Source organism: Montipora capricornis, chromosome 3 (genome assembly GCF_036669925.1).
Source record: "Montipora capricornis isolate CH-2021 chromosome 3, ASM3666992v2, whole genome shotgun sequence".
Lineage (NCBI taxonomy): Eukaryota > Metazoa > Cnidaria > Anthozoa > Scleractinia > Acroporidae > Montipora > Montipora capricornis.
This window is the reverse complement of record NC_090885.1, coordinates 25,523,236-25,537,340: the sequence shown is the minus strand read 5'-3', so window position 1 is coordinate 25,537,340 and position 14,105 is coordinate 25,523,236. Positions and strand designations below refer to the sequence as shown.

The 14,105-nt window shown below is 39.7% G+C and overlaps 1 protein-coding gene across 2 annotated transcripts in view; it reads left to right on the top strand.

The window, feature by feature from the left end:
* LOC138042644 (paladin-like) overlaps positions 1-9,345 on the top strand; it is a 28,310-nt gene extending 18,965 nt beyond the window's left edge. For both annotated transcript variants that reach the window (XM_068888589.1, XM_068888590.1), the window contains exons 13-19: positions 1,114-1,170; positions 1,495-1,554; positions 2,124-2,273; positions 4,240-4,389; positions 5,360-5,440; positions 6,512-6,652; positions 7,678-9,345. In XM_068888589.1, coding sequence (XP_068744690.1) covers positions 1,114-1,170; positions 1,495-1,554; positions 2,124-2,273; positions 4,240-4,389; positions 5,360-5,440; positions 6,512-6,652; positions 7,678-7,971 — 933 coding nt within the window. In that variant the 3' untranslated portion in view covers positions 7,972-9,345. The remainder of the gene's footprint in view (positions 1-1,113; positions 1,171-1,494; positions 1,555-2,123; positions 2,274-4,239; positions 4,390-5,359; positions 5,441-6,511; positions 6,653-7,677) is intronic.
* The last annotated feature ends 4,760 nt before the right edge of the window (positions 9,346-14,105 follow it).

Here is a 14,105-nt window from a genome sequence, read left to right as displayed (position 1 = left end):
TATGGATGGTAGCTGAGGTATTTTCTAATTAATCTGTGCTGCACATTGTGATGTCTTCATATTATGTTACATGGAATTAGGTTGGTAAATGAAAGTGCAAGATGCAAGGAAAGGATGGGCAACAAGAAACAGCATTTATTTACAATTTCCATCAACCTTTACTTGATACGCTATCAATAGACCAATTTCGATATATTACAATTCAGTCCTAAACAAAAGACATCATCTCGAGGCTCTGGGGAATAAATGTAAGGATTTGTATGAGTTTATTCCCCAGAGCCTCGAGATGATGCCTTTTGTTTTCGACTGAATTTTAATGTATCGAAATTGGTCTATTGAAGAGCAATTTACATAATTATGGAAAATGCCTTGAAAAAACAGGAACAGGAACATTAACTAGAAGGCAACATTTCGTCGTCATCTTTTTGATCCACGTGGTTCTTTCCACGTTACCAAGAAAAATTCGGTCATTATATTCGGATCGCTGATTATTAGTATCTGTGAATAACTTCGTAAATAAGGTCGACGATTGTTTGAAAATGTTGATACTGAGACTATGCTTTGGCTTTCTGAGGTTGCTTCTAGCAGTTTGTGGACCGAGTCTGTCGCCCAGCTGTTTCTGATTTGTTTCTGACAACTCGTCGCCCCTGTTTCTGATTTGTGCCTGAAAAATCGATATCTGACCCAGGCAATATAATTTTCTATCAGATACTATAATCTTTGATTTCCAAAGTAAAAGGAATCGCTGTAAATATTCGGGAATTACTCACCTTCAATCGCTATGCTGAACAGCACTTCGATATCGATGCGCCTTGTGGCGTTCGATTCTGCCTCGTGATTCAAGGTACCCAGAACACCTCGCGAACTCGGTGAACAGTACCGATATCACCTTTTTGCCACCCTGGTTAAGCAATACCGATACCACCTTGCGCGCTCGGTTGAGCAAATCGTGATTGCTTTCCCCTATACAATATCTACCAATTTACATATTTTCCCTTTTTACGCGGGGGCGTCTAGGTTGCCTCCTCGGGTTTTGGCCCAGAGCGGGGGCAAAAACCAGTCACGTATTGAGTAAGGGCGCATCTGAGTAGTGAAGTTTAAATTTGATTTCAGATTTCGAACATAACAGAACATACGCCTTACAGAGGACTTGATACTGCTGAAATAGAGGTAAGAAAATATGACAAGGCTTAAATCTTGCTTTTGTACCTAAGCCTCTGCTGTCCATTGCGGTCAACCCGTTTTGGCAACATCGTCATGGAGACGGATACACGAGGCCTGGGAGAAAAAAAAAACTTACACAAAAAAATAGTCCTTTGCTTTCCTTCAAGTGTTAATGAGTAAACTGTTTTAAAATTTCATTTTCTTAGTCTGTACACCTGTCAAATGAGAATCTTTTCACAGGAAGAAAAAGAGCAAACTCGCTCCGTCGCGGTTAGATAGGAGAAAGAAGAGTCAATGACCTTACGACTTCTACTTTCTTTTAATTATTAGCAAAAGGAGAATGAATTAAAATCAGAGCTGTTAAGGAAAGGAAAGAAACCACCCTGTACGGTAAGACCACTTGTAGACACTAGTCAACCAGCTGACCAGTCAATTCACAAACCAGCTGAATCACAGACGAGACAGATCGACAATCGACAAAGAGTAGACCGACCAGTCAAATGTGCTATCCAGTGAAAACCACTCACGCATCCATAGACCCGAATGGAAATAAACTTACTAATTAGCTTATTAGATGGCTTATTAAGGACAGAGTTAGAACATTGCCTTCTAAGCTAATAAAAGAGAAGTCTGTAAAAACTCAATGAATGAACGAACGAACGAATGAATGAATTATGAATGAATGATATGCTCCGAGAGGTTCCCCTCATCGAAAACGCCCGTTTTCTATTCTCTTCAAAGAGCAGAATTTTATTTCTTAGTCGAATATGAATATTATTATTAATTTTTTTTTTTTTTTTTTTTTTTTTCTTTTTGAGGCATATGTTTCTCTTATCCCAAATTGTCGTAGAGAGATTTACAAAGATTGTTTCTAGTAGAGTAAGCACAACTAGAAAACCAGAAAACCAACATTTCCTGATGAGTGACAAGCCAATTAAAGATTTGACTCTCGTTGCTAGGTGTACAGCGATGTTCATTGTTCTCCTGAAGAGCGCGAGTTTAGCAGTATTCTAACGCTACGAGAATCAGCAGAACTTTGCATGGCAAAGAATCCACAGACATTATACTTCAGGCTGCCAATATCAGAAGATAGAGCTCCAGAGGAAAAGGTACTTTTTTCTATTCACCATTTTTACATTCCCCATAAAACATTCTGTTTGCCTCCCAAATTTTGCATAAACCATTGTTTTCTAATGCTCTTGGAACACTGCATATTCTCAAGGGCATTTGTGTATTATGGGGAATGTGAAAAGGGCGAATAGCCCCTTTCACTGTTTGATTTTCTCATTTGCATTACAATATAATCTAGCATGTATGTGAGGCAATTTCGGGCTATTTTGTAGTTTTAATCCGAAATTGCCTCGCATTCACGTTAGATTACATTGTAATGCAAATGAGAAAGAAAAACTAACCGTGAAAAGGGCTATTACTTAAAATGCGCTGGCCGAAATAAACCAAAAGATACATTTTATTGGCTTTGGAACCCGTCGCCAATAAGAATCGGCTAGTACCAAAGTTGTTTTTATTTATTTGTTTATTTATTTATTTATGTTACTACAAACGTATACATATAGGAGCCCATAACCGGGAACCTACAACTCCACTACAAAGTTTATGTAACGGCATTTTCACAGATGAAGCTATTTTTGGAGGAGTTCTTAAATAGATGGCTTGCGCGAGTGACCATTCTGAATCCCATGGGTAATAATTTCTCATGCAAGACTTGTGATTCGCTGGAAAGGTCTGGTTCGCAGGAAAATCAATCTAAAATAATTCGGTCTGTAAAAACGCCGTTCCACAAATTCAGTGGAGTTGTTCTTTCCAAGTCATGGTCTCCTGGTACCTAACAATATTCTACATTCACATTCACACCGATTTGATCATGCCTTGCCTCCCGCTCTGCCGATTTATTATGAAATTCTGAAAAAAAAGAAATAAAATTGATTATCTTAGGTATTTTTTTGCGATCTGAGTGTAAAACGTTACATCTTACAGTTTCTTATCCTATAACGTCTCGCCCAGTCTCTCCAATGAACACCCTGTGTTGTGCAGACTCATACTAGGTCAGCAGTCTTACTCCAAGCATGCCGAGTCTTCAAGACCTTATAGAAGACCACAAAACTGACGTCAAAATGCAGGAAATGTCTGGCCCACTTAAGAGAAACTGAGTTTGTTAAACTTCCTGGGGGGATACTCCCAGACCTCCCTACAGGCTCGCGCCTTTGGCGCTAAAAATATTCTTTATTTTCCTTCAAAAGGGGTTGGAACGTCTGCTCTAGTATACCCTCAAACTAGCACTAAACTCGTTTTCATTTTTCTTTACAACCAAAGCCCATATTGCCCATATGGAAACGAGTAAGACAAAGCGGCTCTAGCACAAGTAGTTGTTCAGAAGTAGAAGAACCCTCAGCAATCTATTGAAATAATTTAAATTGAGCATTAATTAATTTTGGCGCTTAGGATGAACGTTCTTGTTGTTGTTGTTGTTTTTTTTTTTTTGCGATTTGAGCCTGGAAACGTTCTTAACGTGTTCTTCTTATACTTGTGTGGTATACCGAGTTCGACTACAAACTGAGATCATGCAATGAAAAAACTACATTGTTAATTACAAAACGTCCCCAATTATTTGAGTTGATAGTCCTGTTAGACTACAGTTTTACATTTCTTTTACCTTATTTGCACTACTCACAAAAACAAAAACAAAAACAAAAACAAATGAGCAAAATAAAGATGTTCTTAATGGGCCATTTCCGAGTTCAAGCCTGCCTCATCTTCAAAGCGAGTCTAAGTGCGAGGTTTTTGTTACGAAAATTAGTTTTCATTCATATGTAGAACCAATTACCATTACAAAAACTTCGCATTTTGACTCGCTTTGAAAAGGAGGCAGACATGAACTCGGAAATGGCCCATTAACTGACTCTCAGCCTGGGTATGTTTTTAGTATGTTCTTATAAAAGAAGGTTAGGGTTCTCATAAAAGAACGTGTGTCTGTATTACACAGCGTGATTTCACTATAAATTCAAACGTTCGACAGGGACTTGTTAAATTTTTTCCCGTGTGATGTTTGTTTTGTAGGATTTTGACCACATATTGTCCATTCTCAACAACTTACACGAGATTTACACAGACGAAGACGGACCAGCTGTTGTCTTCAACTGTGAGTCAGGGAAGGGTCGTTCAACTACAGGCATGGCAATTGCTGCCCTTATTTACTGCAACAAGAAGGTGAGAGCACGTTCCCGGCATTCCCTGGGATAATGTGAACCAGATTTTTTCGGTTGGTGTATTTGTGTTTCCTCTCGCAGTTTTTTTGTGCGTTAAGGCAACCATTATATTGAAAGACGTAGCTGCTACAGAAATAATGAGAGGACACGAGTGGCTGTTTCCAGGTATTTGTACTTGAGTTAAGGATTGCAAAATAATGAGATCTATGCGCCTTGTGGAAGAAAACACAAAAAAGGGTTAATTAGAAGGTACGGCGGTTTTTTCGCATGGGACTAGCTTACGTTACGACGACATTACCACAGATCGTCTCGCGTGAATCAGGCTTACGAAACCCTTACGACAGACGTTCCCCTATCGTGCGCGTGTAAATTGGTCGAAAAGCCTGACAAACTCTAGTTGCGTGCGAAATCGCACTGTCTATATTAAAATCGCCTTGAAGTCAACGTCCTATTTAATTGTAACAATAGGGGATTGGAGTTAAAGTTATGAGTAACTTGTGATAAGGATTACTTCCTTTACCAGCTCTATCAGTGTCACTTTGTGACGTTCGTGACCAGCTTTTATGGACAAGCTTGATAGTAATTGGAGGACACTTCGTGACGTTTATCATAGGCAGCGTATATCATAATCGTGTAATCCTGACCTCGGTTGTTCAAAAGGTGGACAACACTATCCGCGGAAATAAATCACTATCCAGTGGATAGCTCTATTCATCCGTCGAACAGCTGGGGCCTTTACATTAAGTATGCAACAAAACTTGACATAGGTTCAATTGGAATGAAATATGTACAAGTAATTTATTCACCCGTCCGGCTAGGAGGTTCGTTTGGGGAAAAATTGTTCCCGAGGTTTTTAGTAGGACCGAAGGCCATACTCTGTTGAGAGGCTGACAAAGTTTTTTTTTACAATGCAGACCACCTTAATAAACTGAGCAATTCCCCGTTTAATTTTGCGATATGTTTCCCGTTAGGGTTTTCCAGTTGGAACAAAAGTAGACGAACAAGATCCAGCTTGTGTACCGAATGCCAAGTACACATTGGGCGAGTTTTCCGTAAGTGAAGTGTTTTCGGTCTAGTAGTGTTACAAGGGTCTCTGCAACTTTCTGTAGAACGCTGAAAGATGCCTTAAAAGCACTGAAAACCGTGAAAGCCCCCAGAAGAGGTGCAGATTGTTTATTCAAGATTAGGGTGCGGTTTAAGACCATTTATTGTTTTTTGTTGGAACTGATGGATTTGTCAAGGAAGCTCACGGATGGAATTATGAATTGCACTTGAAAACTCATAGCAATTTTGTTTTAAATTCCCTTACTCGTTTTAGCTGAGATAATCTGTCAAAAACCTTTCTTTTATTTATACACTGAAAAAGAATCATTTCTTTGTCCAAAATTTCAAGGCGTGTTTTAGGAAAGAGTGACAACGGTTAGAACGGTTTTTGTGCAGTGCTGGTAGAAAAAATCTGAAAAGACCATATTCGTATAGACCAGTTTACAGTTGTGTGCTTGGTTACCTGGCCTTTGAATGAAAGTGAGTCTGGAGTTGACCTTGCTTTGACAGAAACCTCAATGCTTTTCGTATGTTAATGATGTTGTTCTCATGCTAATTAGTAGGAATTTACATGAGAAAAGCAGTGAGGTTTCTATCAAAGAAAAGTCAACTCCAGCCTCACTTTCATTCAAAGGACACAACTGTAAAATGGGCTATTCTCAGTATTGGACTGGAGCATGCAATGGAGGCTAATGCGGGGACATTTTTTCAAATGCAAATACTTTTTAATATATAAGACATATAACATCTTCAAAATCTTCGACAATAGGACATTTGCATGATGACGCCATATGACTACAAGTACCAGAATCCTTCAGGTTTCGCTTGTCTCATGTTAATTAGAGCTATTATTATTTTTATCCCACTGTGAATACAAAATTTAAATACGAAAAGAAAAACAAACTGAATTGTGGTAGTTGTAGTCAAATGACGCCATCGTGAAAATTGCCTATTCCTCTAAAATCTTCAGTTTCAATCAAGATAGTTAAGTCAGGGTCAGATGATTAGGAATGCAAATATTTTTTCCTGAAGCGACTTAAAACTATTTTATTGAAGCATCTGTATACCGTCTTCATTAGGTTATTCGGCACCTCAAGAGAGTTTTGCCCAATGGCCCGCAGAGAAAGCGTGAAGTGGATTATGTTTTGGACAGAATATCGGAGACCATGACACCAATGCATTATCACTCAAGGGAAGTCATCTTCTCTACTTTCAACTTGGTGAGTGGAGCCGTCTTGTGTGAAGCTTAAGCAAAGAAAACGACGACCACTACGAGAACGCTACAAAACAACAGCGATATTCACTCCTTGTAAACAATTTTTTTGATATTTAAATTTTGCCAACCACAGAACAAACGAACAAACGGTGATTATCGCTATTCTTGGGTTTCACTCACGTGATCAACGGCCATGGTTTTCAACGAAAACAAAAGAAGACGTTAGCATAATAATAGCTTTCAATTCCCGGAGGATTGGATCGGGACACCAACATGGCCGCCATTTCATTGTTTGGGGACACCAACAATGTGAAATCCAAGAATAGGTCTAACAGCTCTGTACGCCCTGCACGTGCGTTTTACATTTTTGTACATTTCTATGCCGACATGAATTTCCCAAAGTTGAGGTTATATGGCGAACGCGAGCAACTCGTGATAAATCGTCAATTTCTCTCTAAATATCCACACCGTTTTTACCAATTTTAACCAATTTTATTTCTGGAGTGTTGATACACACTTTCCGCGACGCTGGGCAACTTGGAGTAATCGTCAAATTATTACAATAACGAGAAATAATATTTGTAGGCATCGTTCTCGTAGCCGTCATTGTCGTCCTTGCTTCGCTTTTTCTTAGTGTTGTTCCTGTCCCATTACCTGTAGGGACACCAACATCTCGCATATTGAGAGAGATTGAGAGAGAGGGAGATCCCTCTCTTTGGAGTTACAATTTTAAAGTGTTTTTTTTTTAAAGATAATTTTTCGAATTAAGTGGATTGGTAATGAACCTCTGACTACCGAATTTTGGGCCTTACCTGTTCGAAAAAAAAAAACCAAGTTATCCACCGTGTAATATCTCAAACCGTTTGTTGGGGGAAGGCATCATTGCCGATTAATCACTAGCTTGAGTTGTGGGTAACTCCTGTTTCAACTCTAATTGGGGCTGGTAAGTAAAAAACTGGTCTCACTCCCTCTAGAAGAATATGGTCGGTGTGTTTTAATAATTTTGTGATTTTTGATTCTGACGTACAGTATCGAAGTAACTCTTGCACTTGCCGAGAAGATCGTCTAGAGCGTCGGAAGAAAAGTCTGTATTACTTGGAGAGATATTTCTATCTCATTCTGTTTAACACTTACCTTCACATGGAAAGGAGGACCAAATGGAAGAGGTCTTTTTGTCAATGGATGATTGAAGTAGCAACAGCTGCGGGCGTTTATGAGATCCTCGATAATTTTGGCTTCCATGATTTTGAAAAGGCAGAGGAACGTTTACGTGCGTTGCGCTGGAGATGGCGGGAAAGTTACAAGGGAAAGTCGGAGAGTTGAAATTTTTTGTGGGAAAAACATGGCTCCTTGTCAGATAAAATTAATCAATTGGATGCCTGGAGTGCTCCTAGAGAAACATCTTTATTAAGAAACACCCGAAAGAAACCTTCTTCGATATATATACTCTGTTCTTAAAAATATATCTACATACCGCGCGAAGAATGGTATTTGTAAAAAAAGAAACACTATAATACGGATTGTATGGAGACAGACTTTAAAATGGTCGATGCTACCGCAAACTGAACCGCATCTGACTGCGGTAACTTTTCAGCAGTGGGATGCCTGAAATACGTAGTTTTACTCTTGATCCATTGATCTCAGCTACAAAATATCCTACACCAAGAGACGAGCATATCAGGAGCAACTCACAGTGTGAGCAATTTTACTCATAAAATGCACGACTGCGGAGAACACAAGGCATCTAAATAGCGAAAGCAATGCAAAAAATGTAATACGCATTCGTTGCAAACCGTTAAGACAAACGAGCAAATGTTGCGGTAGAACCGTGACAAAATTGCAAAAAAATAAGTAACGTAAGCAAGCAAGTAAATGGACGAATATGTGCATCAGGCTTTAAGAAATATGGAGAAGGATGAAACGCTGCAAGCAGGTCATTTATAAATTTTGGCAGTGCATTTACTAGGGGCAAAATGTGATTTGTCTTTTGCACCAGCTTTAGCACGCTGCGGTCACCTCAAACAACAGACAGACAGAGCTCGTGTAAAGAAAAGATAACCATTCGGTTCAAATAAACTTAAAGGGACTATTTCGTCCAAAGCGCATGCGCGAGTTGATCAGACAGGTCAGACACTAACTCAGACAGTTCCCTACATCGATGTTTCTCGTGAAGTCACCCATTGTTAATGGGAGATTAAGCATCGCGTTTGCGGCAAACAGTAAACGTCGGACTAAAGTTTGCGTTTTGCCAAAACTGCAAGAAATTCGTTTGATATGGGCTCATTTCTTGCGTGTCAGCAGAAGGTATAAAGTAACTTTTCAAAAGAGAGAGACGAGTTAGAATAACATAATTTTCATGCTTTTATGACAAGCAGCAACCCATCGTTTCGCGTTTGCCGTTTCACCTAAACGCGATGCTTAATCTCGCTATTAATGTGCCAACCGGAACGTAATTGGCTGTTAAAAAAATGACTTCCTTTGTTCCGTAGTTAGCAAATTTGAATATTAAAAAGAAATATGACATCAGTGTTTGTAGACAAGAAATATCGCTTTTGGGGACTTAGGAATCACATAAACTTTCCTTTTATTACACGCAATTGCTTATCATAAATCTCGGTCCTCGATGCAAGTACTTGCAAAACTGGCAAACGTTTTCGATGACAGACGGAGACAATTAAACGATGAAAATTATCATGACAGGAGAGCAATAATCAATCAGTCTCACTAAGTCAGATTTAGAAACTTATTTAAACCTAGATAAGGCTTTAGTTCAGTATGAGGTTAGGGTTAGTCTGGACTAGGGTTAGTCTGGGTTTATAGTTATTTGGTAAAGCCGGCTCGCTGCCTCGCATATTGTCCAAACTCAAATCTAATGGGCCATTTCCGAGTTCATGTCTGCCTCTTCTTCAAAGCGAGTCTAAGTGCGAAGTTTTTGTAGTGGTAATTAGTTCTACCTTACATATGAATGAAAACTAATTTTCACAACAAAAACTTCGCACCTAGACTCGCTTTGAAGAGGCACTTAGACTCGCTTTGAAGAGGAGGCAGATATGAACTCGGAAGTGGCCTATTTGAGACGTTTCTGATCAAACGTTGAGTGGTTTTCGAACAATGACAAAGCGTGGAGGAGGTGACAGCAAAGTATGAAAGGAGATACATAAATTAATGAAAACACCAAAACACTGTGTTCTACGCGCCAGAGTGTGGCTCGTATATTGTATATTGCGTTTATCATATTTTAGTATAAATACACAGGTGATTATACAAAATCGCGCGCTCTCATTGGCTTGCTATCTCGGATTATCAGCCGATAATCACCTCGACGGACAAAATGGCTGCCAGTAGTCGTTTTGCCACTGTAAGTGAAGATGATTTCGCGTTGAAATTTTTTTTTTCTCTTTTTTGAAATAATCACCTTTGTATTTATACTAAAACAATTATTCGCCGAAGGCGAAGTGATTATCGGTGAATATTCACCTCGACTTCGTCTCGGTGAATATTCACCGATAATCACTTCGCCTTCGGCGAATAATTGTTAAATATTGTAAACTACTTGATCATCAACAAAAGGTTGTTTTCACGTTACGCCATCGCCACCTTGTTGGTGGACGAAAACAAAAGATCTTTCATTATCTCCTTTTGTTCGTCCACCAACAATTGTACGTTGCGGCATTCGTCTGTGTCTCTGGAGATTGGTTGCAAACCCTCTATATATTGGCCTCCTACAATGTATGTAATTACTGTTGTACTCTATTGTTATTGAAGGTAAAAACTGAGTAAACATTGTAGACTTTGTCGATCTGAAAGGAGCATTTACCCAGAATCGATGATACCATTTTTTGGAATTCAGTAAAAATAATATTCCACCCGCTTCGTTGTCAATTTCATTGCGCTTTTCGTCAAAGCCGTGCACGACTTTATGAATTGTTCACTAGGCCCCGTTCGCACATCCACACGTAACCCTAACACCCGCAGGAAGATATGCTGTGGTGTCCCGCAAGGCTCATTTCTTGGCCCTCTATTCTTTCTTCTTTTGATTTGCACAAGGTTTCTCAACTTGAGTCGATCTTATTTGCCGACGACACAAATTTATTTATTTCTAACAAAGACCCAGTTTATTTGAACGATATCCTAAATGGTGAATTGACAACAAACTTTCTTTGAATGTGACTGAAACCAAGTTCATGGTATTTAGACCGTCGCAAAAAAAAAGTGTTATGATTTTAGTCTTGATTGGAAAAGAAGAGATAACACTAGTCTCAGAGAGTCTCTTTCTCGGTGTTCTTCCGGATGAATGTCTTTCTTGGAAGTCCCATATATCCCAGGTAGCCATAAAATATCTAAGTCGATTGGTATAATATGTAAATCCTGTTTCTTTCTTTCTTTCTCTCTCTCTCTCTCTCTCTCTCTCTCTCTAGACGTATTGTCACCACTTTTGTAACCTTTTGTCTCCTATCAAATTTGACCCCCTCAAAAACGTTGGAAATGAGGAAAAAAGCGTTGCACTGCTTGTTTATGATAGTTTCAATGTTCTGCCCAGTTTTGGGGTTGATTCGATAATTTTCCGTCTTTTTATTGCGCTCTTTAACATGAAATGTTACAGATGTGCCACACGTGGTGGTAACGATCAGAATTAAGTGGTAAAAACCAATTTCACTGGCAACCGATAGATATTTCCGTCCTTAATAAAGTTCACCCCGTTCACCCTCTTGCCACCATAATTTAACAATCGCTGTTTTGAACGCCGAAAGAATATGCCGTAAAAGCGTATACTTTTTATGATCGATGTTAACTGAAGTCCAATTCGGCAAGTAATTTTAAGGCCATGTTGCCGTTTGCAAAGGTAATATACCCATTGCGCTTTTGGTATTTCTTGTAGGAACCTAAAATTTACCCGGTTTATAGCCCTATTCAAGGTCTGTTTGTCCCTAAATTTCTTTATCGATATCTCATGTTTAAGGGCTTTTATGGCCATTTTCCCGAACCCACCATTTTAGCGTTCAAAAATGGCAAATGTGTTTTTTGGTTGAGACTTTTGCTTGGGCACCATTCCACTTGAATTAATTCAATAGGAATGAAATTTCATTTGATGGTAAGACATAGTCCATGTTTTATTATGTGTGAGTTTTAAGCTTGTGCCTCGCATTGTCTTGGGTCTGAGAATAATTTAATTTGCAATTACCTACCGCATGTACGCACGTGACACCGCACGTGACACCGCAAGTCTTTCAATGAATCATATCTTGAGTTTCCTTTCTTTATTGGGATTCAAACCCATTTGAAACTAGCCTTTTAAGTGTAGATTTTTAACGTTTTAGCTGCATTGCGAATTTCTAATTGTATATAATTCGCAGCAAGAGCCACTGTTACCTTCATTTGGGTATTGCCTTTGGGGGTGTGTTTTAAGCCGGGGAAGTTTTTTTGGTCTCAGCATTGGCTCATGGCTGTCTCACTGCTTTAACTACCAGAGTACTGAGTACAGTTACTTTAAGAGAATGCGCCAGTGTCGCAGTTCCAGCATGGGTTACTTGGGCAATAGTTTGTGCAAAATTAAGTGGTGGGCTTATGTGAGCAGAGAGTGCTGCATTATGGACGGTAAGATGCACTAATTATGGCAGGATTCCTTTTCAAAAAATCAGGAATAGTTAAAGTGCAATTACAAAATTTAAATATTTAAACATGACAACAGGTGCTTTTGACATGTGTAATTGACAAGGGCGTGTCAAGGTAAAGGAAGGCCACGTGTTACCGGCCACGCCCAGATTTAAGCTACAGTGTCCCAATGTGGTCTTGATTTTTAATTTTACAGATTAATTTTTAAATGCCAATAGAAAGATTAACCATTACTTATTAAGATTATTATTATAATTATTATTGTTAGTCGTTTCTTTTGTGAATAGCAGCTTAAAGGCCTTAGACAACTACTGGAACTGTATTTTCGGTAGCAGGCCTTCAAAACGACGCGCAAAAAGCTGCGTACGCTGATATTCGTCTTACATTTCAGGAAGTCCTTACTTGGGCTGAATTTGGCTTTTAGTATTAATTAGGGCTTCAGTTTAACCACTTGGCATGTTTCTAGTTTTTCTTAATTCAAAGTGCTGAAAAGGCCGAAAATAAAATTTGATAAAAGGATTGCATATGAGCGAAATGACAAGAACTAGAATTGTTTCCTACCTTGTGTTTACTTTACAAGTAGGAATATACACTTACCGGTCCTTACCAGATGATGTCATGCTATCAGGCGCTAAATAGAATGGTTGGAATCAAGCTTTATTTACTAGTAAATTGTGCCTGGCCTTTAAGAGTGCACTTTCATTAATCATGCTGGTATTAGCGTCTTTAATACTGACAGATGCCTTCCGTGAAAGCGAAATGGAATCCCCATCTGCTAAAGGACTGTAGCTAAATCGTTCAACCTCAGATGCCCGTAGGTTGTTACAAAGGTGAAAGAGACTGTGATCAAAGACTCTTCTTTGCTGATGACTGTGCACTCAACACCAGTGCAGAGCAGAAGATGCCGCATGAAATGGACTGCTTCGCACAAGCCTGCGACCATTTTGGACTCAACATCAGCTACAAGAAGGCCGATGTTATGTACCAGGCTGCACTAGGAAAGACATACCAGGAGCCACGCATAACGGTGAAGGGATAACCTCCAGGCAGTCGAAAACTTCATCTACCTGAGTAGTACACTTTCTCGTGCAGTGAACATAGATGCTGAAGTCAACAACAGGATTGCCCGGCAAGGCCAGCACTGCTTTTGATAAACTCTGAACATCTGGGGATGGAGAAAACTCAGACGTATCACCAAGCTGAAGGTCGACTATGCAGTGGTTCTAACCACCTTCCTTTGTGCCTGCGAGACTTGAATTGTCTACAGCAGACACGCTAAACAGTTCAACCACTTCCACATCTCAGCAGACCTCTCCACACCTGATGGCAGGACAAAGTCACGGAGGTTCTGGAACGGGCTGGCCTTTGCAGAGTCTACAGCAACCTGCAGAAAGTCCACGTTAGGTGGGCAGGCCATGTGTTCAGAGTGTCAGACAGCCGACTTCCAAAGTAGTTATGCAGCCGAAGCAAGGCGCATCACCGAGGCGCAACGAAAGCCTGCTGTCCGAACAGCACCCACCCACACGTGTCCTACGTGTGGGCGATCCTTCAGGGCCCGGATTGGCCTCGCCAGTTACCTCCAGACCCACATCCACCGCTCTTCCCTTTGACTCGAAGCCATGGTCATCTTAGACATTGAAGAATGGACAACAACAACAATAATAGGAGTCATATGTCCTAAAATCCAGTAGTGTAGCAGCTCTCGTAAGCTGCTATTGTTTGGTATTGTAAGCAGCTTCTATTGTTTTTAAGTCTAGGTCATTGTTTCAATTGTTTAGTCTTTGTTTTTGGCTAGGGTTGCAAACCAATCACGTTATACGTTATGAGAGCTGCTACATGACTCT